At 36.8% G+C, this 18,982-nt stretch overlaps 1 protein-coding gene across 1 annotated transcript; it reads left to right on the forward strand.

The window, feature by feature from the left end:
• The first annotated feature begins 1,942 nt into the window (after positions 1 to 1,942).
• Positions 1,943 to 17,694, forward strand: LOC113236028 (venom carboxylesterase-6-like). The gene is made up of 10 exons (XM_026471964.1): positions 1,943 to 2,201; positions 8,584 to 8,680; positions 9,354 to 9,539; positions 10,085 to 10,270; positions 11,265 to 11,455; positions 12,942 to 13,110; positions 14,021 to 14,205; positions 14,675 to 14,825; positions 16,743 to 16,866; positions 17,043 to 17,694. The coding sequence occupies exons 1-10, from the start codon at positions 1,971 to 1,973 to the stop codon at positions 17,236 to 17,238; spliced, it is 1,716 nt and encodes a 571-aa protein (XP_026327749.1). The 5' UTR covers positions 1,943 to 1,970; the 3' UTR covers positions 17,239 to 17,694.
• The last annotated feature ends 1,288 nt before the right edge of the window (positions 17,695 to 18,982 follow it).

The following is an 18,982-nucleotide window of genomic DNA, read 5'->3' on the forward strand; positions in this document are numbered from 1 at the left end:
CCTCAAATGTTTTTTAAACGTAAACTTAGTTTTAAAGAATGCAAGCGAGGGTGGAATATTATTCCAACACTTTGTAGCTTGATACACAGTGCGATGAGTTTGTCCCGCCAACAGAGGTCTCACGGTTCTAATAGAAAATTTGTCGTGAAAATTAGTGTTTTAACTTTCCATACAAGTACTCTGGTTTTTGGAACTTTATCACGCCATGTGGGTGTATTATTCTCATCAGTAAAATTATAAACATGAAAAATTAAGAGTATATAAATATGGTTCGTTCCGTGGCTCCTTCCGTGGTTCCGTCATTTTCCGAGATAATTACAACACTAACCTTTTTTTTAACTCTTTGTTTATTTAGGGACTTGATTATGGTATTCATTTTAACAACTGCCGCATACTGCCAGCTTATGATGAGTACCGTAGATGGAAAAGTGCTGCTCTATTATAAAACAATAGATGTACTTGTCAAGTTTGGTTGTATTGTAACAACAAATAGCCTTAATCGTATTTTGGTCAGAAAACTTCGCCATTATAGTGTGGCGGGGCCGTGATCTCGCCTTCTTAAATCGTATTTAATGGTAGGGTATAGAGGGTCCATGTCAGCGCTATGACACCATCAGGGTCTGTATGGTTACAGATCGTATCTCGCTAATGCATAGGCGTCACTCAAGGTTCAATTCTAGGTCCATTTTTATTTTTAGATTATATTAAGGCACATGCCAACGTTGCGAGCCCTTTACAGGTCCCATGGTCACGGTTGACTGAGGTGGTAAAGTCATCAACCTATAATATTAATGTAAACTACCCTATTTTTTTTCACCGTAGTTACAAACATTTAATCAACGGTGACCATGGGACTTGTAAAGGGCCCGAAACGTTTGTTTGAAAAAACAAATATACGCGATTTAAATCCGGAAAAGCAGTTCCATTTCCTAAGTTTAATTTACTATAAAAAGAATAATATTTTTATCTTCTTATCGTTTCAATGGAATACTCTATAATATTTGCCATCGCGGTGAAAGCATTTGCCAATCGCCGTAAGATATGTACTCACCGATTGTGGCCCAGAGTGCGCAAGACTACAAAGGAATGGCATGCCGTGAGGGGAAGCTCCTGTCGTGCACCCCATTTATGAAAAATAGTGATAAACATAACATTAATACGAGGATTAAAAGTGTATCGGCTGTTCTTTACAGTCGTCTTCATAAGGTTACAATTCATTCATGGGGAAACGTATTCGCTTATAAATTAAAATTCTGGTTGACATTGAATATTTGCAATTCAATTATTAATACAAAGATCGAACACTAAGAAACATTTCTTTCGATCCGCTGGCTGGATTTGAAACAACGTCTTTCCGTAAACCAGACGCTATGCGAACTAAGTCACAAAGTTTCAAGTAAAAAATTTAAAATCACAAAGATCTCAGGGGCTCTGCCACTGTGCCTGTCACCCTGAGACATAAATTGACAAGTCCCATGCGCCTGTAAATTCACGCTCGCCCTTCAAAACCGGAACGCTGCAATCCTCACTATGTGAGGATTTATTTGTAATGCAAGGCTTGGCGGCAGAAATAGGTAAGGTGGCAGTAATTCCCTGGACGAACTCTTTCACAAGAAGCTCTACTTCTACTAAAATATTATTATTTACTTGTACTAATGTATCTACATTAATTTAATTTATAATCGATATTCTTAAACACAAACATTGAACAAGAAGTTGAATTAAACATATACATATATATCTCTTGGGCACAACTTAAATGTAAATATTACCAACCTAAGTAAATAACGTAGATACCAACATAAAACACTATCAACACTGTCTGTTTGTTTATTTTTGCTCAGCCCAAAACATACATATGTATTTAACTTGCCATTTACACACATAATCTGAGACAGTCAAGTCGTCGGAGACATAGTCTAACCAATCTAGAAAACAGTCAGTTTAAATCGGAGTGTCTGCGGCAGCGCATGCGCTGCATTCCCACTAGCATTCTAAATTTAAAAATGCTATCTTTAAGGTTATTTTTGTTCGCGATAATTGCTGTACTGGCGGTCGCCCAACAGGACAAAGAACCCATAGTGAGGATTGGACATGGCGTTCTTCAAGGAACATGGAAGATTTCTACTAGAGGAAGGACTTATGGAAGCTTTGAGGGTATCCCGTACGCAAGACCACCATTAGGGAAATATAGATTCAGAGTAAGTAATACACGATTCTTCTTAAAAGTTACTATTACGGTTCATTCTGTTTGGGTCAAGCAGCAGGGACAGTGGCTCTATTTAAGAATTTATTTTTTATAAGCCATTTCAAAAATGTATATCGTTCACTTGACATAAAAAAAATCATTGGTATATATGTAAATTACCTATAGAATACAGCGGTTTTCTTGTAAAATTTCGATGTCAGTTGGTGTTTTTTTTTCTATCATGAAAATTGTTAGGAATCGTGTTTTCAAACCATATAGTAAGCAGTGTATATCTACAATTTTACTATATTTTTCGCAAAGTGATTGATCCAACATTTTCACTGTCATGCGGAATCAACCAAAGCCATTTGAGGTTGTATAGACTCCTAAGGTACTTATCAACATCTGCAAAATGACAACTTTTCAAGTGAGAGATAACTTTTTTTTATTAAATACAAGAGAAATTTTCAGGTAACCTGCCGTAATCCAGAAGTGCATTTTTATATAAATAACTTTATTTTTATATAGGCCTATTCACAGAAATCTAAATAGTTTAGATTTCTGTGGGTAGATAGATAGATAGATAAAACGTTGATTGTCTTGCATCACACACACAACAATATAATAGAGTAAATTGATTAAAAGTGTCTCTTTTAGAAATCAAAATTAAAGAAAAAACAAGAAACATAATACTAACCTACTTGGTACTTGGTACTTGGTGCAACGGGCTGGTGTCCGCAACTCGACGACAAAGCGCCTATACTAACCTAATGATCCTTAGCTTGTGTGTGGAAAACAAATAGGTCGTGCCTCAGTGCAAAATTTGCCCAACAGCAAGACACTGATTTTCAGCCACCACGTTCGAGAGTAGCGCGTTTAGTATCACGTGAATATTATGTAAAAATTAATAAATAGTAACTGTGAAAAAAAATTCAGAAAAAAATTGTAATGCAAATTCGTAATTGATGAAAATAAAATAATAATAATCAGTACTTAATAGCGATGAAAGTTATTGTAACATAAAATGATAATAAATGTCAATGAGGTAAAGGGACTTCATTCTAGAAGCCTCCGCTATGTAAAACGTTTAGGAATACCCAGTTTTTGCCTATCAAAAATAAATTCCCTCAAATGTTTTTTAAACGTAAACTTACTTTTAAGGAATCTAAGCGAGGGTGGAATATTATTCCAACACTTTGTAGCTTGATAGCGGAAGCTCCAGTAAAGGCCAACAGAGTGTTTGTCCCGCCAACAGAGGTCTCACAGTTGTAATAGAAAATTTGTCGTGAAAATTGGAGTATTTTAACTTTCCATACAAGTACTCTGGTTTTTGGAACTTTATCACGCCATGTGGGTGTATTATTCTCATCAGTAAAATTATAAAGCACGAAAAATAAAGAGTATATAAATATGGTTCGTTCCGTGGCTTAGTTGGCATAGCGTCTGGCACGGTTGGTAACCTATCACAAATTCGAATTTCTTTGTCCGAAATAACGTTTGTTCGAATTTTCATTACACCGAAAACCGACTTATAACGAAGCCGTTGTTCTTTCAGAATATGTTGGATGTTTATCGCAAAGACACGATTAGGTTCGGTTAGGTTAGATGAAGTTCGGTTTAAAACAACAAACATTTTCCTCCCAAAATTACTTTCGAGATTATGAAAATTCGAGCAAATGTTATTTCTGGAAAATGTCTGATAGGTAACTGGCACGGTTTGCTAGGAGACGTTGGTTCGAATCCAGCTGGATCGAAGGATTTTTTTCTAAGTGTTCTATCTTTGTATTAATAATTATAACAAAGCAGTGAAGTAATTTCACAAAAAATAATTGAATATCATGGTGGTCAAACATCCTGATATTCAATAGAAAGCACAAATACATATCTAATTTACAAGCAACACTTAAGAATCGCAGGTATTATGTTCATTTTGGTTCAATACATTAATACGTTCCCCTGTAAAGTTGTGAATTTGAACCTAGGACTCTTTACGTCAGAGGGATCAGTATTCATAATTTGTTTCATTTACTTCGTATTATTTCTATTATTTTTACTTTCGTGTGATAAAAACACTTTTAAGGGTACAAGACTTATTTCGTGGATCATTTGTCTGTCAAAAATATTTCATGATCTAAACGATGTCAGTAGTAATAAAAATGCCAGTAACATTAGCAAATATCAGTTATGATAGCATCCATTACTGCCACATTTAACTGTTCGGTAGCAGTAATAATTAAAAATCACTTAAATACAATTACAAATTCTATTACTTTAGTGTTAATTACCCCAGGTAGAGCGCCATATCGTTATTACATTTAGTTATCACAGAACCAATACCACAGCCTTTAGAACTAGGTACCATTAACCTAATATTACCTGACATACAATATCGATATTTTAAGAAGAAACGGCGTAAAATTCAAGCTAGAAAGTTTTGTGCAGCGAATGGAAGACATTTCATATCTCAATCATTTTTAAATCTATAGGTACTATTCATTTTTAAGTTTACGTAAAAAGCTTCTTTTATATCAAATTTTAACCCACCTACTTCACAATAAATAATTAATAAAATAATAAAATAAAAATTAATAAATAATTGTCAATAAAACTTGGCTTTTACTTTAGACTATGGATTTTTTTTCCATCCCCTAAGGCGTTTACACCCTTTTTTCTGCGTTAAAAATTATTTAACGAACTCTTTCACAAGGAGCTGTACTTCTGCTAAAACTAAAAAAGCATACGTTAATTTAAGAATTTTGCCTAAAGAATATGGTAATTCGTTACACGGTAGGCTGTACTTCACGTGATCATATAAAATCCAGAAAATAGGCTAAAATAAACGTCGAAAACGAATTGGGCGTTTGTCGATGTCGAACCTGTGTCAAACTTTCTCCGCCTGTTCTTATTTTATTCATATTATTATTATTTTGCGGGACGCGAGCGGCAGTCCCCCACACCTCACCTCCTAAAATGTAGGCTCGCATTGAAACAGGGTTTTTATATTAGATACAGAAAAATATAACCCACGTCCTCGATGTAACTCCACTTATGCCTCTCTTCCAAAAGGGGTGCGAATATCGTGACGCCATCGTGAGTCTTATAGGTATTTTGAAAAACATTTATTGTTTTTCAGTAACGCTTTTCCTCCACACTGACGCACATTGACACAACACGTAGAAATGTCATGATGTGTACTTTAGACTAGTCATCCACTCTTAAAGCAAAGAATTACTTTGCACCTTGTGTTTAAAGACAATAAAACGAGTTATTCTTGCTTTGTCTAGTTTGTTCTTTGTCCTTTCAAACATAAAAATTACCGACAAGTTGTTCGCCAATTCATTCGATTTGGATCTCAGGTCAATTTCTGTTTATTAAAAGTTTGATGGAGAATTAAGCCCGCAAAAGCCAGGACAAAAAATGTAAATAATGAAATATTTATTCACAATGTAAAGATACAAATTCTCAATTCGTGTTGCATCGTTTTAATATTTTAATTTTCAGTCATTGACCTGCTATGTTCAATATTTTGAAATGTTGTTCAAATAAAAAAATTGAAATTTCGAAAATTACACCTGTATAAAGAGAAAATTAAATGACTTTGTTGCTTACTGTCCGTAACTTATTTTCTAACAATTTTATTGTTATGCGACCATTACGAGACATTCAATTGATTTTTCTTACATTGTGTATTTAGAGTGGCAAATGAAAAATTACTAACGGTGCCTCGAGGTTTGGGATTTTTTACCACCCGCACATACAACGTTTTTCATAATATTTGCAAGGAAATAGAAATAATGATAATTTATTTCTTGCATGAATAAATATCGCTTCACTTGTTTTTTATTTATACAGATGGCCAGCTATTCTTTTAATTTTAACTCAAGCTAAACTGTTGTAAATGGCAAAAACGGCATGCAGTCATTACGATAAAGATATAAAATAAACAATTTCAAAATACTCATAAACAAAAATGCAAAAGAAAAATAATTTGGAACACAAAATAATATCAAGTCACATTCTATACCTAATATTTTAAGGAAGTTTGGGTCGTCGAAATCGTCAGAAAAAAAATTTTAGTTTTTCTGATGCCTATTAAAAACTACGCGATAGATAATGTGCATTACTGAGTGATTTTTAATTAATTCCACTCATAATTACCGTAGACATTGAACGATTAATATTATATTGAATGATGGTAATGAAAGCATGAAAAAACTAGACAATTTTGCTGCTAGGTACTGAACACAAAAACACGAATTATGTTGTAATCATAGTTTTATTTATTATATAGCTCCAACGAAAACTCTGTTTAAATTTTTTCATGTGATTTGTAAATGTCAGTCAAAAAACGTTTTTGTTTTCTCACTTGCGTTATGAAATCCTTTTTCTCATAAGAATAATTTGAATTGAAAATTGTATTTTACTATTACTTAATAATAAAATAAATTAAATTAGTTTATCTTATATTCCTCCATATTTAGTGCTAAGACCACTGGCCTTACAATACGCTGGAGTACTTCGACTGAAGGACTTACATCCAGAGTCATAAAATAAATTTTAAAAAATAGAGATCTTCCCCGCTATCACGCAAGACCCTGAACAGTCTTACAAGTGCTTAGCCAAATCCTAAATAAATTTTAAAAAAATCCGTTTCACAAGTACTACACACATAAAATTATGAATACCTAGTCAATTATTTCAGTTCCCTGTAGATTCGGAAAAACTACCGTAGCCTGTAAAAATGGAACATACAACTGAAGCTTGCAACAATTTGCATACCAATAAACCGCGTGAAGAATTCAAAGTCATAACAACCGCTTCTATGTATCCCTCGAGATATTTCTTATTTCAACAAGAGACGTGCCGTGAATTTTATTGTAACGAGAATCTTACAGGTTTATATACCACATAAGTACATACATAAGTCAATTGCTGCAAGACTAACTCAAAAACGCTGCTAATCGCGTTACAAGGCAGCTTAGTCGAATATTTAGTACCTATTTATACACCAGATGTCGTGACGAGCAATGTTTGAAAATAATTTGTTTTACATTGGCAACAGCAATTTATCAAAGCTGTTCTAATTTCTGGTGATAACAAACAAACCAACTAGATGGCGCTTATTGCACAGATTTTTATGGATAGTGGCGGCTATTATTATATATATATATAATAAAGCTACAAGTTCTTACTGACTGATAGAAATAGAACGCATACTTCGCGATATGGTGGAAAAAAGATATTCTTACCGTTGTACGCGGATAGATTCCAAAGCAAAGAATCAAATATGAGACGACCTAAATGTGGGAAATATGAAAGAGTGATCAACGGCCTGCAAAAACTATAATATGTGGAGGGAATATTTGTGCACTTTTATGAGGTACACCCTGGTCAATTTCCGCCGGAAGTAAAAAAATGTTCGAAATTCAAATAAATAAGATGGCCGCCATACAATTTTCAAAGTCTCCTATCATAGAAGCTATTGGAGATAGGTAGGAGGTGCTCGAAGGAATGTCATAGAGATTAATAGTGGTCAACAGTCTGGGTTAAAAAAAACAAGATGGCGAATTCAAAATGGCGGCCGAATAAAAACTTGCTTCGATCCGGCTGAAAATTGGTATGTGGGGGTCTTTAGGAGTCCTTAACCATAATTTCATGGGTTAAAAGTTTCTTTTCGCCATTTTTTATTATGGCTGTCATATAAGCGTTTTTTTCGTCAAAAGTGGCTGCAGAAACGGACTTGCTCTGATAACTAATATAATATACTTTGAGGCTATTGTCGAGCGTCATCTAGATATAAGACCGAAATTTTGACCTTTTCCAGAGTCTCCTTGAGTTATTGGACCACAGTAATAGGAAGTTTATCGTAAAGCAATGTGACGATTTCGAGTTTACTTTGCTTACCTATCAAATAAAGATTATTTGCGTAAATAACAAGAACGAATAAGCGGTTACGGGTATGTGGCTTTCTCGTCTAACGTCTAAGAACAAACTTGGTGTCAAGCGTGTCAAGCAACCGTTTTTTGTAACTTCAACCAGACCCAACAGTCTACCTTATAATTGGTTTTTGTAGCAGTAGAATTCCTTGTGAAAGAGTTTGTCCAGGGAAGTACTGCCACCTTACCTATTTCTGCCGCCAACTAGTAATGTTAGCTTAACTACGTTCCAGTTTTTCAAGGGTACGTGTGCTGGTGAAATTACAAGCACATGGGACTTGTCAATTTATGTCTCAGGGTGACGGGCGCAGTGGCAGTTCCTTTCAGATCTTTGCGATTTGCAACTCTGAATGGCACTGCAACTGTTATGGACAGGCGTGTAGCTTACCACCAGGCGCTGGTCGTCCCGTCAATTGATATTATAAAAAAAACCTAATAGTCAAATTTTTGTTGTTGTAGGAACCTCAAACCTTGAAATCATGGCCAGGACTGTGGGATGCTTCTCGACCTTTCCAACCTTGCCTGCAGTACGAACCTTTTGTGGGAAAAGTCATTGGTAAGAACTGCAACACCTACCATAAGTAAGGTTTTTCCAAATCCCAGTAATCTTAGTCTTGAAAATTGCGAGGCTCGACCATTTTTTCAGTCTCGGTAATTTCAAGACTTTCAAGATGACTAAGTCACTGAATTAAACTGTTTTAAAAAAATCTACTAAACGAATATTTATTTTGTACTCTGGCTACATTGACATGGCGACACTGAAAAATGGAGCTTAGTCAAATCGTTGAGCTTTGGGGAAATTGAATTACGATAGTATTAAAATTAGGTCCTCTCTACCTGATTTGAAATATAATATTCCCTTTTTTATAAATTTCCCTTATAGTAGAATCAATTAGAAAATGATAGGATCTATTGATAACTTAGAAAAAAACCGTGTTATATGGCGTAATTTATTTCAGTTTATTAGACGATTTAAATGTCTATATGCATATTTTTGTAGTCGGTATTTTTATGTTGTAGTTTTAAATTCTTTCTGCTCAATGATCTTTTTTTTCTTGGCCTTTCGCGGTTAGCCTTTCAGCCCCTTGTTTTTAAAAGGCATGTATTTAAATTTCCATATAACATGAAACACAGTAAATAAAACTTAGAATAAGAATAGATCAGAAGAGAGAATCGTATCGTATACACTAATGATACTACATTATTAACGTGATCTTTTCTTTACCCAGGTAGTGAAGACTGTCTACATGTAAACGTATACTCCCCCAAACCGTACGCAGGAGCCAATCTGCCGGTTGTAGTGTACATCCACGGAGGAGCCTTCATGTATGGGTCAGGAGCCATCTACGATCCCATACATCTCATGGATAAGGACCTTGTGGTTGTCACACTCAATTATCGGTTGGGACCTCTGGGTAAGAAGGTTTACTCCACTATTGTGGAGTGTGTTTCTTCAACAGATTCTGACACACGATGTACGATTCTTGACTATTTAGCAACAAAACCGTGGTAGCCCAATGATTTGACCTACCACTTCTCAAACAGAGCCCGTGGATTCGAATCCGGACTCGAACCTCTGAATTGTTCGGAATTTATGTGCGAAATTTAATTTGAAATTTGCCATGAGCTTTTCGGTGAAGGAAAAACATCATGATTGATGATTAAAGAAGGAAACCCTCAGAAAACGTATGAAGCTGGACCAGTGTGGCGGACTAAGGTCTAAACCCTCGCCTGAGAGGAGACCCATGCCCACCAGTGGTTGATGATGATGATGATGATGATACAGCAAGTGATGAAACTAAACTCTATAACTAAACTCCCAGTAGTGTAATTTTCTCCGTTTAGTTATCTTTCACTCTGCAGACTAACACTGTACGTCCAGATTTTCAGACATTAGGGTTGTCAATTGTGTTTTCGAAAGCAGCACTGCTTATTCCATTTCTATTAATAATTATTGCAGGATTCCTGAGCACAGGTGATGAGGTGGTCCCCGGCAACACTGGACTCAAAGACCAGGTGATGGCGTTGCGCTGGGTGCGAGACAATATCCTCATGTTCGGAGGCAACCCTGACAGTGTCACACTCACTGGTTGTTCCGCTGGAGGGGCTAGCGTGCATTATCATTATTTGTCGCCTATGTCTAGGGGTAGGTGTTTAAAATCCTTCAAAACAGAATTTTTTTTAAATATCTACACACATCATAAATCCTCTATGATGAGTTCAAAAACCGCAAATTACGATCAGCTTAAAGATAAACTGTTTTGTTAGAACAAATTTCTTATCTATGAAAATGTTATTATTGCATAATAATCATTGACCTACCAACAAATGGACGTTTGGGTCTAATACAAAAACCACGAAAAAAATGTCCGAAGTTAACCTATACAAACCTAGTGACATGTAACGAAATATAAAAAAACTAAAACATTTAATTTAAATTGTAACGTCATTGCAGCACTGCCTAATTTTGTTTGCAACAATTTATGGGCCCAAAAACACCATATTCAGCTTCATCGGAAATTTAACAAAAAACTTATGTCTCAGGGTGACGGGCACAGTGGCAGTGCCCCCTAGATCTTTGCGATTTTAAGCTCTGAGTGGCACTGGACAGGCGTGTAGCTTGCCACCAGGCGAACGGCTTGTTCGTCCCGTCACTTGATATTGTGAAAAAAAATCTTGAAAGAAACATGATATGCTTAACGTATATATGTATCTACTCAAGAAGACGTTTTAGATTTTCACTGAAAACGCGTATCTAAGGTAAATACGTGTGTATGTCAACCCAGATGCGCCACAACACTAGCCAAATATTGGAGTTCACATTTTATTTACCTCTTCCAGTATAATAACGCACTGCACTAGGGAATCCCTGTATCGCTGGTGCCATGGACAAAATCACAAATTACACCCAAAAAAAAATAAATGTAGGCCATACATATATGGCCTACAATTATTTCACTCGTGAGTTTGGGTGTAATTTGTGGTTATCTATTTTGTGTGTCCATGGCACCCGCGACTCAGGGTTTCCCTATGGCGGGGATATGTTGAGTGTGTGCATTATTATTATTATTATTTATACAGACTTCATCACGAATATTGCTTGGCAATGTTTACTAACTGTAAGTGTAACTTTCCACCAGATTTGTTCGCCCGAGGCATCGCTTTCAGTGGCTCGGCGTTCGCAGAGTGGACTCACCAGCGCAACCCTACTATGAAGGCTAAGGCGCTAGCTGCAGCCGTCGGGTGCCCGACGTTGAGTCACAGAGAAATGGTCGACTGTATGAGATATCGTAACGCGGATATGCTTGTCGCTGCACAGACTGACTTAATGGTAAGATTCATATTCCTCTAGTCTATCACTGGTTTTAAATAGATAGTAAGTTTCAGGATATAAAGACAGTTAAAATCTTGTTCTGTACGTTTATTTGGAGTATTCTGAAATATGCCTCACAGATTTGGAACCCGCAATAAGAGTGTACATTTCACGCATAGAACGCATTCAAAATCGATTTATTCGTTATCTATGTTTCCGTATTAAACGCCAATATTTTAATATATTTAATAAACGAAAATTATTTGCATATTTGCAAAATCCATCCTATTCTTCCTCATTATATGCGTCGTCAAATAGCCGATTGCACATATACTTATATTTTAAAAATAGCTCAGAATACAATTGATTGTCCTGAAGTACTGTACATACTTAATGCTGGAGTTGCCACAGCCAGAGGGTTACTCAACAATTTTTTGTTTAATTCTTAGGAAAGTAATATATAAATAAATATATATATTGTGATGGGTGTGTGTTTCCATCATAGTTTTTGTTTCCGTGACTTTGTAGGCAGGTGTTTGTATTTATTGAATTTTTGGTACGTAGTACAAACAATTTAATATCGAATCTACAAGTTATTCTTTATAACGTACTGGTAAAACGACAGTCACGACGGGAGCCGAAGGAAGAGTTCTTCCCTTCCTTCACAGGTGGAGTCACTAGGCGTGGAACGGTAAAGTGGGAGATTTCCCGCGTTATACCACCGTGATTAGTGTATAAATACAGTAGCACAGTTTAATGTCACTTTTGCAATAATTTTTACACGTGATTTAGTTGCGGAACAGTTTGTAAACACAATTTTCACAGTTCAAAGACACACGGAGAAGGGCGCCATTTGTGATGGGTGTGTGTTTCCATCATAGTTTTTGTTTCCGTGGCTTTGTAGAAGAACAAAGTTAAATGTCAATTTGTAACTTCACTATTTATTGCATTTTTGGCACTTACTACAAGCAATTTACTATCGAATCTACAAGTTATTCTTTATAACGTGCTGGTAAAATGTGTGCACGCGCCATGTTTTTGTGGCGAGTCACGTCGGGAGCCGAAGAAAGAGTTTCCCTTCCTTCACAGGTGGAGTCACTATGTGTGGAGCGGTAAGGTGGGAAATTTCCCGCGTTATAATATATATAAATAAATATATATTTATTTATTTATATTATTATTATATTATTACATTTAAAAGTGTAAACTAAATTGACCTTCTTCACTGTCTATTTTAGTTATATTTATATATAGTTATAGTTTATCATGAATAATAAAATAAAATATGTGGCCCCTTAAAACCATATATCAATATATAAACGTAAATACTTGTTGCCTCTCCTTTCTTTTGAAGACCAATTTCAACTTGTTTTAAATGAAAACAAAATTCCTTCTTTTGTAATCAAGTTTAAAAACTACTCTAGTTTCGTAATTAATCGCAAATTTTAGAGTTTTTAATCATTTTAAAATGATTGTGCGGCTTACGCCGTCTTCCAAATTCCAGGAGTGGAAAGTGCACATGTTCACCCCATTCACACCCACCATCGAAGCGCCACAAGTGAGGGAGCCATTCCTGACCAGGTACCCGTACCACGCTGCGCTCACTGGAGCCATGCTTGATGTCCCTCTGATTACATCTGTCACTTCAGAAGAGGGGTTATACCCTGCTGCTGGTAAGAATTTAAGGATGTTTCCACAGCGACAACCACCTGGCCTTATAATATAAGTACACTTTTTTTCTTATCGCCCACTTAGGCAAGATAAAAAAAATTTTAACTCCTACCACTACAAAAAACAAACACGTATTTTGTATATTAACTTAACACAAAAAAATCACAACGAAGAAAACATTATGTAGTGTAGTTTATATAAATAATCACGCTTTTTTTCAAATGCGGTAGTAGTCCACTGGGGGGGGGGGGACGTAGGGACCACTTTGGGAAGATATACAAATATAGAGTCCATTCACATTGTTAAGAATAAAGATTCTTTCGAAACAACGTCGGTCAATAAAATTAGAATTATAAATTTTGTTAAATAAAACCTCTAAATTACACTAAAAAGACCTAATAAGAAATTTCCATTATACTTTTAGTACCTACGTATTTAACGTACTATAAGCACTTGGAGTCCAGGGAAAGAATTATCAAAGTCTTTCGAGGAGAACTTTACGAAAAAAGAATGTTTAATTTGGAAAACTGTTCAATGTTAGTGAAAAACACTTGCAACAATGCTACCTGATTTAAAGTCAATGTTGACATAATGTGTGTAAACTATATGTAAACTATTTTATCTAAAAAACGTTTATAAATCTTATTCAACTGTTCTATAATTTAGTCTCAAGCATTTTCTACCTAAATTATTAGCCTTTTCCCGATTTAGGCAAAACACTCAGCGTTTAATGAAATAGATGGCGGTATAAACTCCAAACTTGTTTTCAGGTGACTTTGGTCGTTCTTTCCTCCTAACTTTTTTTTTCAAGGATATCCATATCACCAGTGCTAACTGATCTTTCTTATGCTTCGCCGTCCTCGTGCATAATGTAGAAAAGTACTAGGAAGTCATGTTTAATGACATTTTTAGTGTATCAGACGGATCCTAAGCTCCTGCAAGAGCTGGAAGTTCGCTGGGAACAACTGTCCAGCTACATCTTTGAATACAACGACACATTGCCGCTGGAGCGTCGGCCTGAGGTTGCCAAAAAAATCAAGCAGAAGTACTTGGGTGACAAGCCTGTTGGACAGGAGACTTTCTCGCAACTTGTTCAGGTAAAGAACTCCATAATTAAAGAACGTACACACTTTTTTTAAACCTTATCTTAAAAATTACCGACCGGCTTCGGCAGATCTTACATAATACCAATAAGTAGAGCAAGAGCCAAACAAACCCCTATTAACATTGACTTACAAATAAATGGACGACGGGTCTAATACAAAAACCACGAAAAAAATGTCCCAAGTCAACCTATTTAAACGTGGTGTAAAGGAATATGAACAAGCTAAAACGTTGAATTTAAATTGTAATGTTATCGCACTACTGTCTAATTTTGCTTGCTTCGCTGTCAGTTGAACAAACGAAGACTAAAGCGTGAATGACGCTCTGTATACGATTTTAACGCCCTATAAATTCGGACACTTTTTAGCGCGGACCCGACGTCCACATAATTGTAAGTCAATGCCTATTAAGTAGATATTACAACTAGAAATGCTGAAGTCAAGGGATCTTTTTAACCATCAGGCTCTAGGTGACCGTCTATTCGTAGCGGACGTGGGCAAATTAGCCCAGGTGCACGCGATGAAATCCGGACAACCAGTGTACGTCTACCGGTACTCATTTCGTGGCGATATGAGTCTTAGCAACCTTATGGCATTGGATAAGAAGAATTATGGTGAGTACTTATAAAAGAAATTTGTTGCAATTTATTTTTGTTTCCTGGATATAACGCGTATGAAAGTAACTTCCACGTGTAGGTATATCAACTGCCCGTAACAATAGGTATCACTTATTCCCAGTCGTCACCACTGGCACAGATTACAGAATATACCACTGGCTTTATTCCCACTGGCGACTAATGGGAAAAACACATATGTTACCAGATGGTGACAAACGGGATAAAAATATAAGTTGTTACCAGAGGTGATTTCCACTCGCTTATTTCCAGTCATCACCACTGATTTTGTTCCCACTGGCGACAAATAGGAAAAGAAAAACATGTTACCAGGTGGTGACAAATGAAATAAAAAGATTCGTTGTTACCAGTGGCGACAAATGGAATTTAAATGAAATGAAATGAAATGAAATGAAATCTTTTATTTCAGGCAATGAAATGCCCTTAGACAAAGTGTTATTAAACAATTAAAACTTAGACTATTGTTAGTACATACAGCACAAATTAACCTAACCTTATTTTATATACAAAAGAACCGATTTGATTTGCCCAATCCAATACCATAGGATTGGGCAATCAAATCTGCCTGCAATCGTTTTCAGGATGCTGTTGGGACTCTTTCTGACACGAGTCAAGAGGGAGACGATCTTTTTCCTCATCAGTGCATGAAAGCCATCTGTGTGCGCCTCAGCAAACATGCCTGACGCACTGCACCATCGTGGCAGCCCCAACAGCATCCTGAACGCGTTGTTGTACTGTACGCGTAGGGCGTTATATGCTCGCTTTGTGTACTTGACCCACAGGCCGCTCGTGTAAAAAGATTGGCTGTATGCCTTAAATAACACGATTTTTACGTCGTCTGAGCATCTTGCGAACCTGCGGGCCAGCATATTACAACGCACAGACAACGCCCTACGCTCTCTCTCTATATCCTGGTCATCACACAGGTCATCCATCAGTATGTGACCAAGATACTTCACCCTTTGCACATTTCTAAGCACAACCCCACCAAGAGCGACGGGCGGTATGTAATAAGGCTTAATTTTGCCCGCCTTGAAGACCATAATCTCGCTCTTGGCAAAGTTGTACACCAGACCATGTGCATTCGCATAGACTTCGCACCTTTGCACCAGTTCCCTGAGCGCTCCAATGGACGGACTCAGCAGCACCATGTCATCGGCGTAGCTTATATTGTTGGCGCACATGCCTTCAATATGACAACCCGCATGCATACTGCTGAGCCCAGCCACCAGGTCATTTATGTACCAGTTGAACAGCGCCGGAGACGATAAGCCCCCCTGCCTCACCCCACACTCCATCCTGTATTCATTGGACAAGGCCTCCGCCCATCTCACCTGGTTCGATTGATTGGGATACCAAAATTTTAAAATGTTGACACAATCAACCGGTACGCCCGCTCCCTCCAGCTTCTGCCACAAGATGTTATAATTGACTCTGTCGAATGCTTTTGATAGGTCCAGGAAGCAGGCGTAAATAGGTGTCTTTCTGGCCGTGTAGTACTGGACAGTATGCTTCACACACAATATGGCACTTTCCGTAGACAGCCCCGCCCTAAACCCAAACTGGGCGTCATGAAAGTTGAGCTGACCATCCAGTATGGACCATCACACACATGTGAAACATCACAGTAGTTGCCAGTGGTAACAAATGAAATAAAAAATCCCAATTAATGTTTGTTTATTGCCAACAGCGAAAGGGAATTAAATAAAATTCGAGCTTAATGTATTATTTTACATTATATATTCTAGTCTATTTCTCTATACTTTTCAAAAGAATTCCTTTTCGTTCTTGAATCAACGATATGGACCAATATAAATTGTTGAAATAAGCTGAAACGTATTAACATTGTTCACGCTTTCGTCTGAAATTATTTTTAACGGAACCCTGAATTTCCAGGTGTGAGCCATGCTGACGATGTGCTCCATATCTTCAAGTATCAAGGAATCACGGCAAATTCTGGACAGGACAAGCAGATGACTGAAGCCCTCGTTGACATGATCTACAGCTATGCAAGCACTGGGTAATTTGGGAACTACGATAGCCCTATCAATAACATCAACGGCCATTTTGGCTAGCGAAATAAAATATAAAACAGTACAATTGGATCCATCAACGATTATTATGATTATAATTCGATCAATACACACAATCTGCAAAAAAAATTAGTGTTAACTTTAACCAATGTAAACATTTCAGAACACCAAAACTGAGCAATGAGGGTCCTTGGTTGCCTGTGGTTCCTGGGTCACCAGAGATCAACTACTTGGAGATCTCGTCTCCCAGCAGTATGCACATGAAAACTAGCTCGGACTTCGGACAGCGCTCCTTTTGGGACAGCCTGGGTTTCATGGAGTATGAGAAATACCCGGGTTATACTAGAGACGAGCTGTAAATACTTATTAAAATAAATAAACTTACTTTAACGAACAATGTATATGAAATACCTACATATGATGTATAACAATAATTGTCATTATGAGCGGTTACAAACGACGACTTTTAACAGCGATGCAAACGCGATGCAATAGCGATACAGTCACTAATAGTCTATCTTTATGCACGCGCTCGCAAGGTTGCAAACTCGCGACTGCGTCGATACAAACGCGCGATTGCAACGTTACACTTGGGATTTAGTGGCGTATGCATCGATGCAATCGCACGTTTGTATTGATGCAGTCGCGCTATTGTATAAACTCTAATGTGGTCGTAAAATTAATAGCTAATATAGGGTCGTCAAAAATACATTAGTATCTCCATGGTAATTCTTTTTTATAGTATCAGGTGACGAGACGAAGAAATCGTCCACCTGATTGTAAACTACACGCCTGTCCATAACAATTGTAATGCCACTCAGAACTTTACTTCGCAAAGGATCTGAGAGGCACTGCCACTACGCCCGTCACTGTGAGACATAAGTTGACAAGTCCCACGTGCCTGTAATTTAACCAGCACCCTTCAAACCCGGGGCGCAGTAATGCTGAGCGTTACTGCTTGGCGGCAGAAATAGGTAAGGTGACAGTACTTATCTGGACGAAAACTAAATTAAATAAATGTAATGTATTTTTAAAATTTTTATTAAATATCACGATGTATTACTACCACGGGAATCAATTATTTTTTATGAAATTACTCCCCTAGTATGATAGAATTATTAATAACAAAGATCGAACTCAAAGAAAAATTCCTTCGAGCTGGCTGGATTCGAACCAGCTGCGTCCTTCATATTTCATATCGTACTAGACTCGGCCAGTGTCAGTTTTAACGGAATTATGCCACCACGGGATGCCACGCACAATAGTATATTTTTATCGAGAGACTAAAGCGAGCCAATATTTACTCCGAAGGTTTATATAAACTTTACTTATCACTTCCATTGCGAGAAAAAATAAATACTTCAATCGTTTACACTCTACATCAAAATGTAAGAACCAAACTCTGAAGATTTCCCGGTATTTTTTTTCCCACCAGACACAGATATAACAAACGCACTAACGCGCGAAAATAATATAGCGCCACCGTCTATGCGGAAAAGGCATGGAACTAAAACCGAGCGTACTACCAGGTACTACCTACTGGTTGTTTGAGTTTGTTCACTCGAAGTAAATAAAAAATTAGGTACTTTTTACTCTTTGTGGATTAAAGGATGCACTTTAGGTACTCCCGCTATGTTTGGCTACGTTGACGTACTTTTAGAGCATGAAAGTGAAAACGTTATTTTTTAAAGCTACCTACACTCCCGGATACATAATTCGAGTCATCTTGAACCTACCAGAAATTTCTCTATAAGTGCGTCACGAATTTCGTCACTTTATTATTGGGGATGCGAGTATGACAAGTTTAATACCAAATAAATATACAAACACCTATAGTCCATCTGTTTAGGTACTTAACTAAATGTAAACAATCTTGATACATCTTTTTATTGAAACATGCTTTACAAATCAATAGGTATAAAAATAGGCATGCAATTTCATATGAAGCTAAGTATTTGTATTTTGTATGTGAAGGTAAGGGAAAATCATTTTATAAATGTATATTTCATTAAATAGACATCTCAAGATTGTTTACATTTAGTTAAGTACCTAAACAGATGGACTATAAGCTAGTCTTTTATTTACATAACTGTGCCTACAAAA

This window comes from Hyposmocoma kahamanoa, unplaced genomic scaffold (assembly GCF_003589595.1).
Source record: "Hyposmocoma kahamanoa isolate Upper Pololo Valley unplaced genomic scaffold, ASM358959v1 88, whole genome shotgun sequence".
Lineage (NCBI taxonomy): Eukaryota > Metazoa > Arthropoda > Insecta > Lepidoptera > Cosmopterigidae > Hyposmocoma > Hyposmocoma kahamanoa.

Excerpts from the sequence above, each read along its gene's own strand:
- LOC113236028 (XM_026471964.1), top strand. The coding sequence starts at position 1,971 with ATGCGCTGCATTCCCACTAGCATTCTAAATTTAAAAATGCTATCTTTA. Across the intron at positions 2,202-8,583 it reads TAGGGAAATATAGATTCAGA|GAACCTCAAACCTTGAAATC; the intron begins GTAAGTAATACA and ends TTGTTGTTGTAG. Across the intron at positions 10,271-11,264 it reads TTTGTCGCCTATGTCTAGGG|ATTTGTTCGCCCGAGGCATC; the intron begins GTAGGTGTTTAA and ends ACTTTCCACCAG.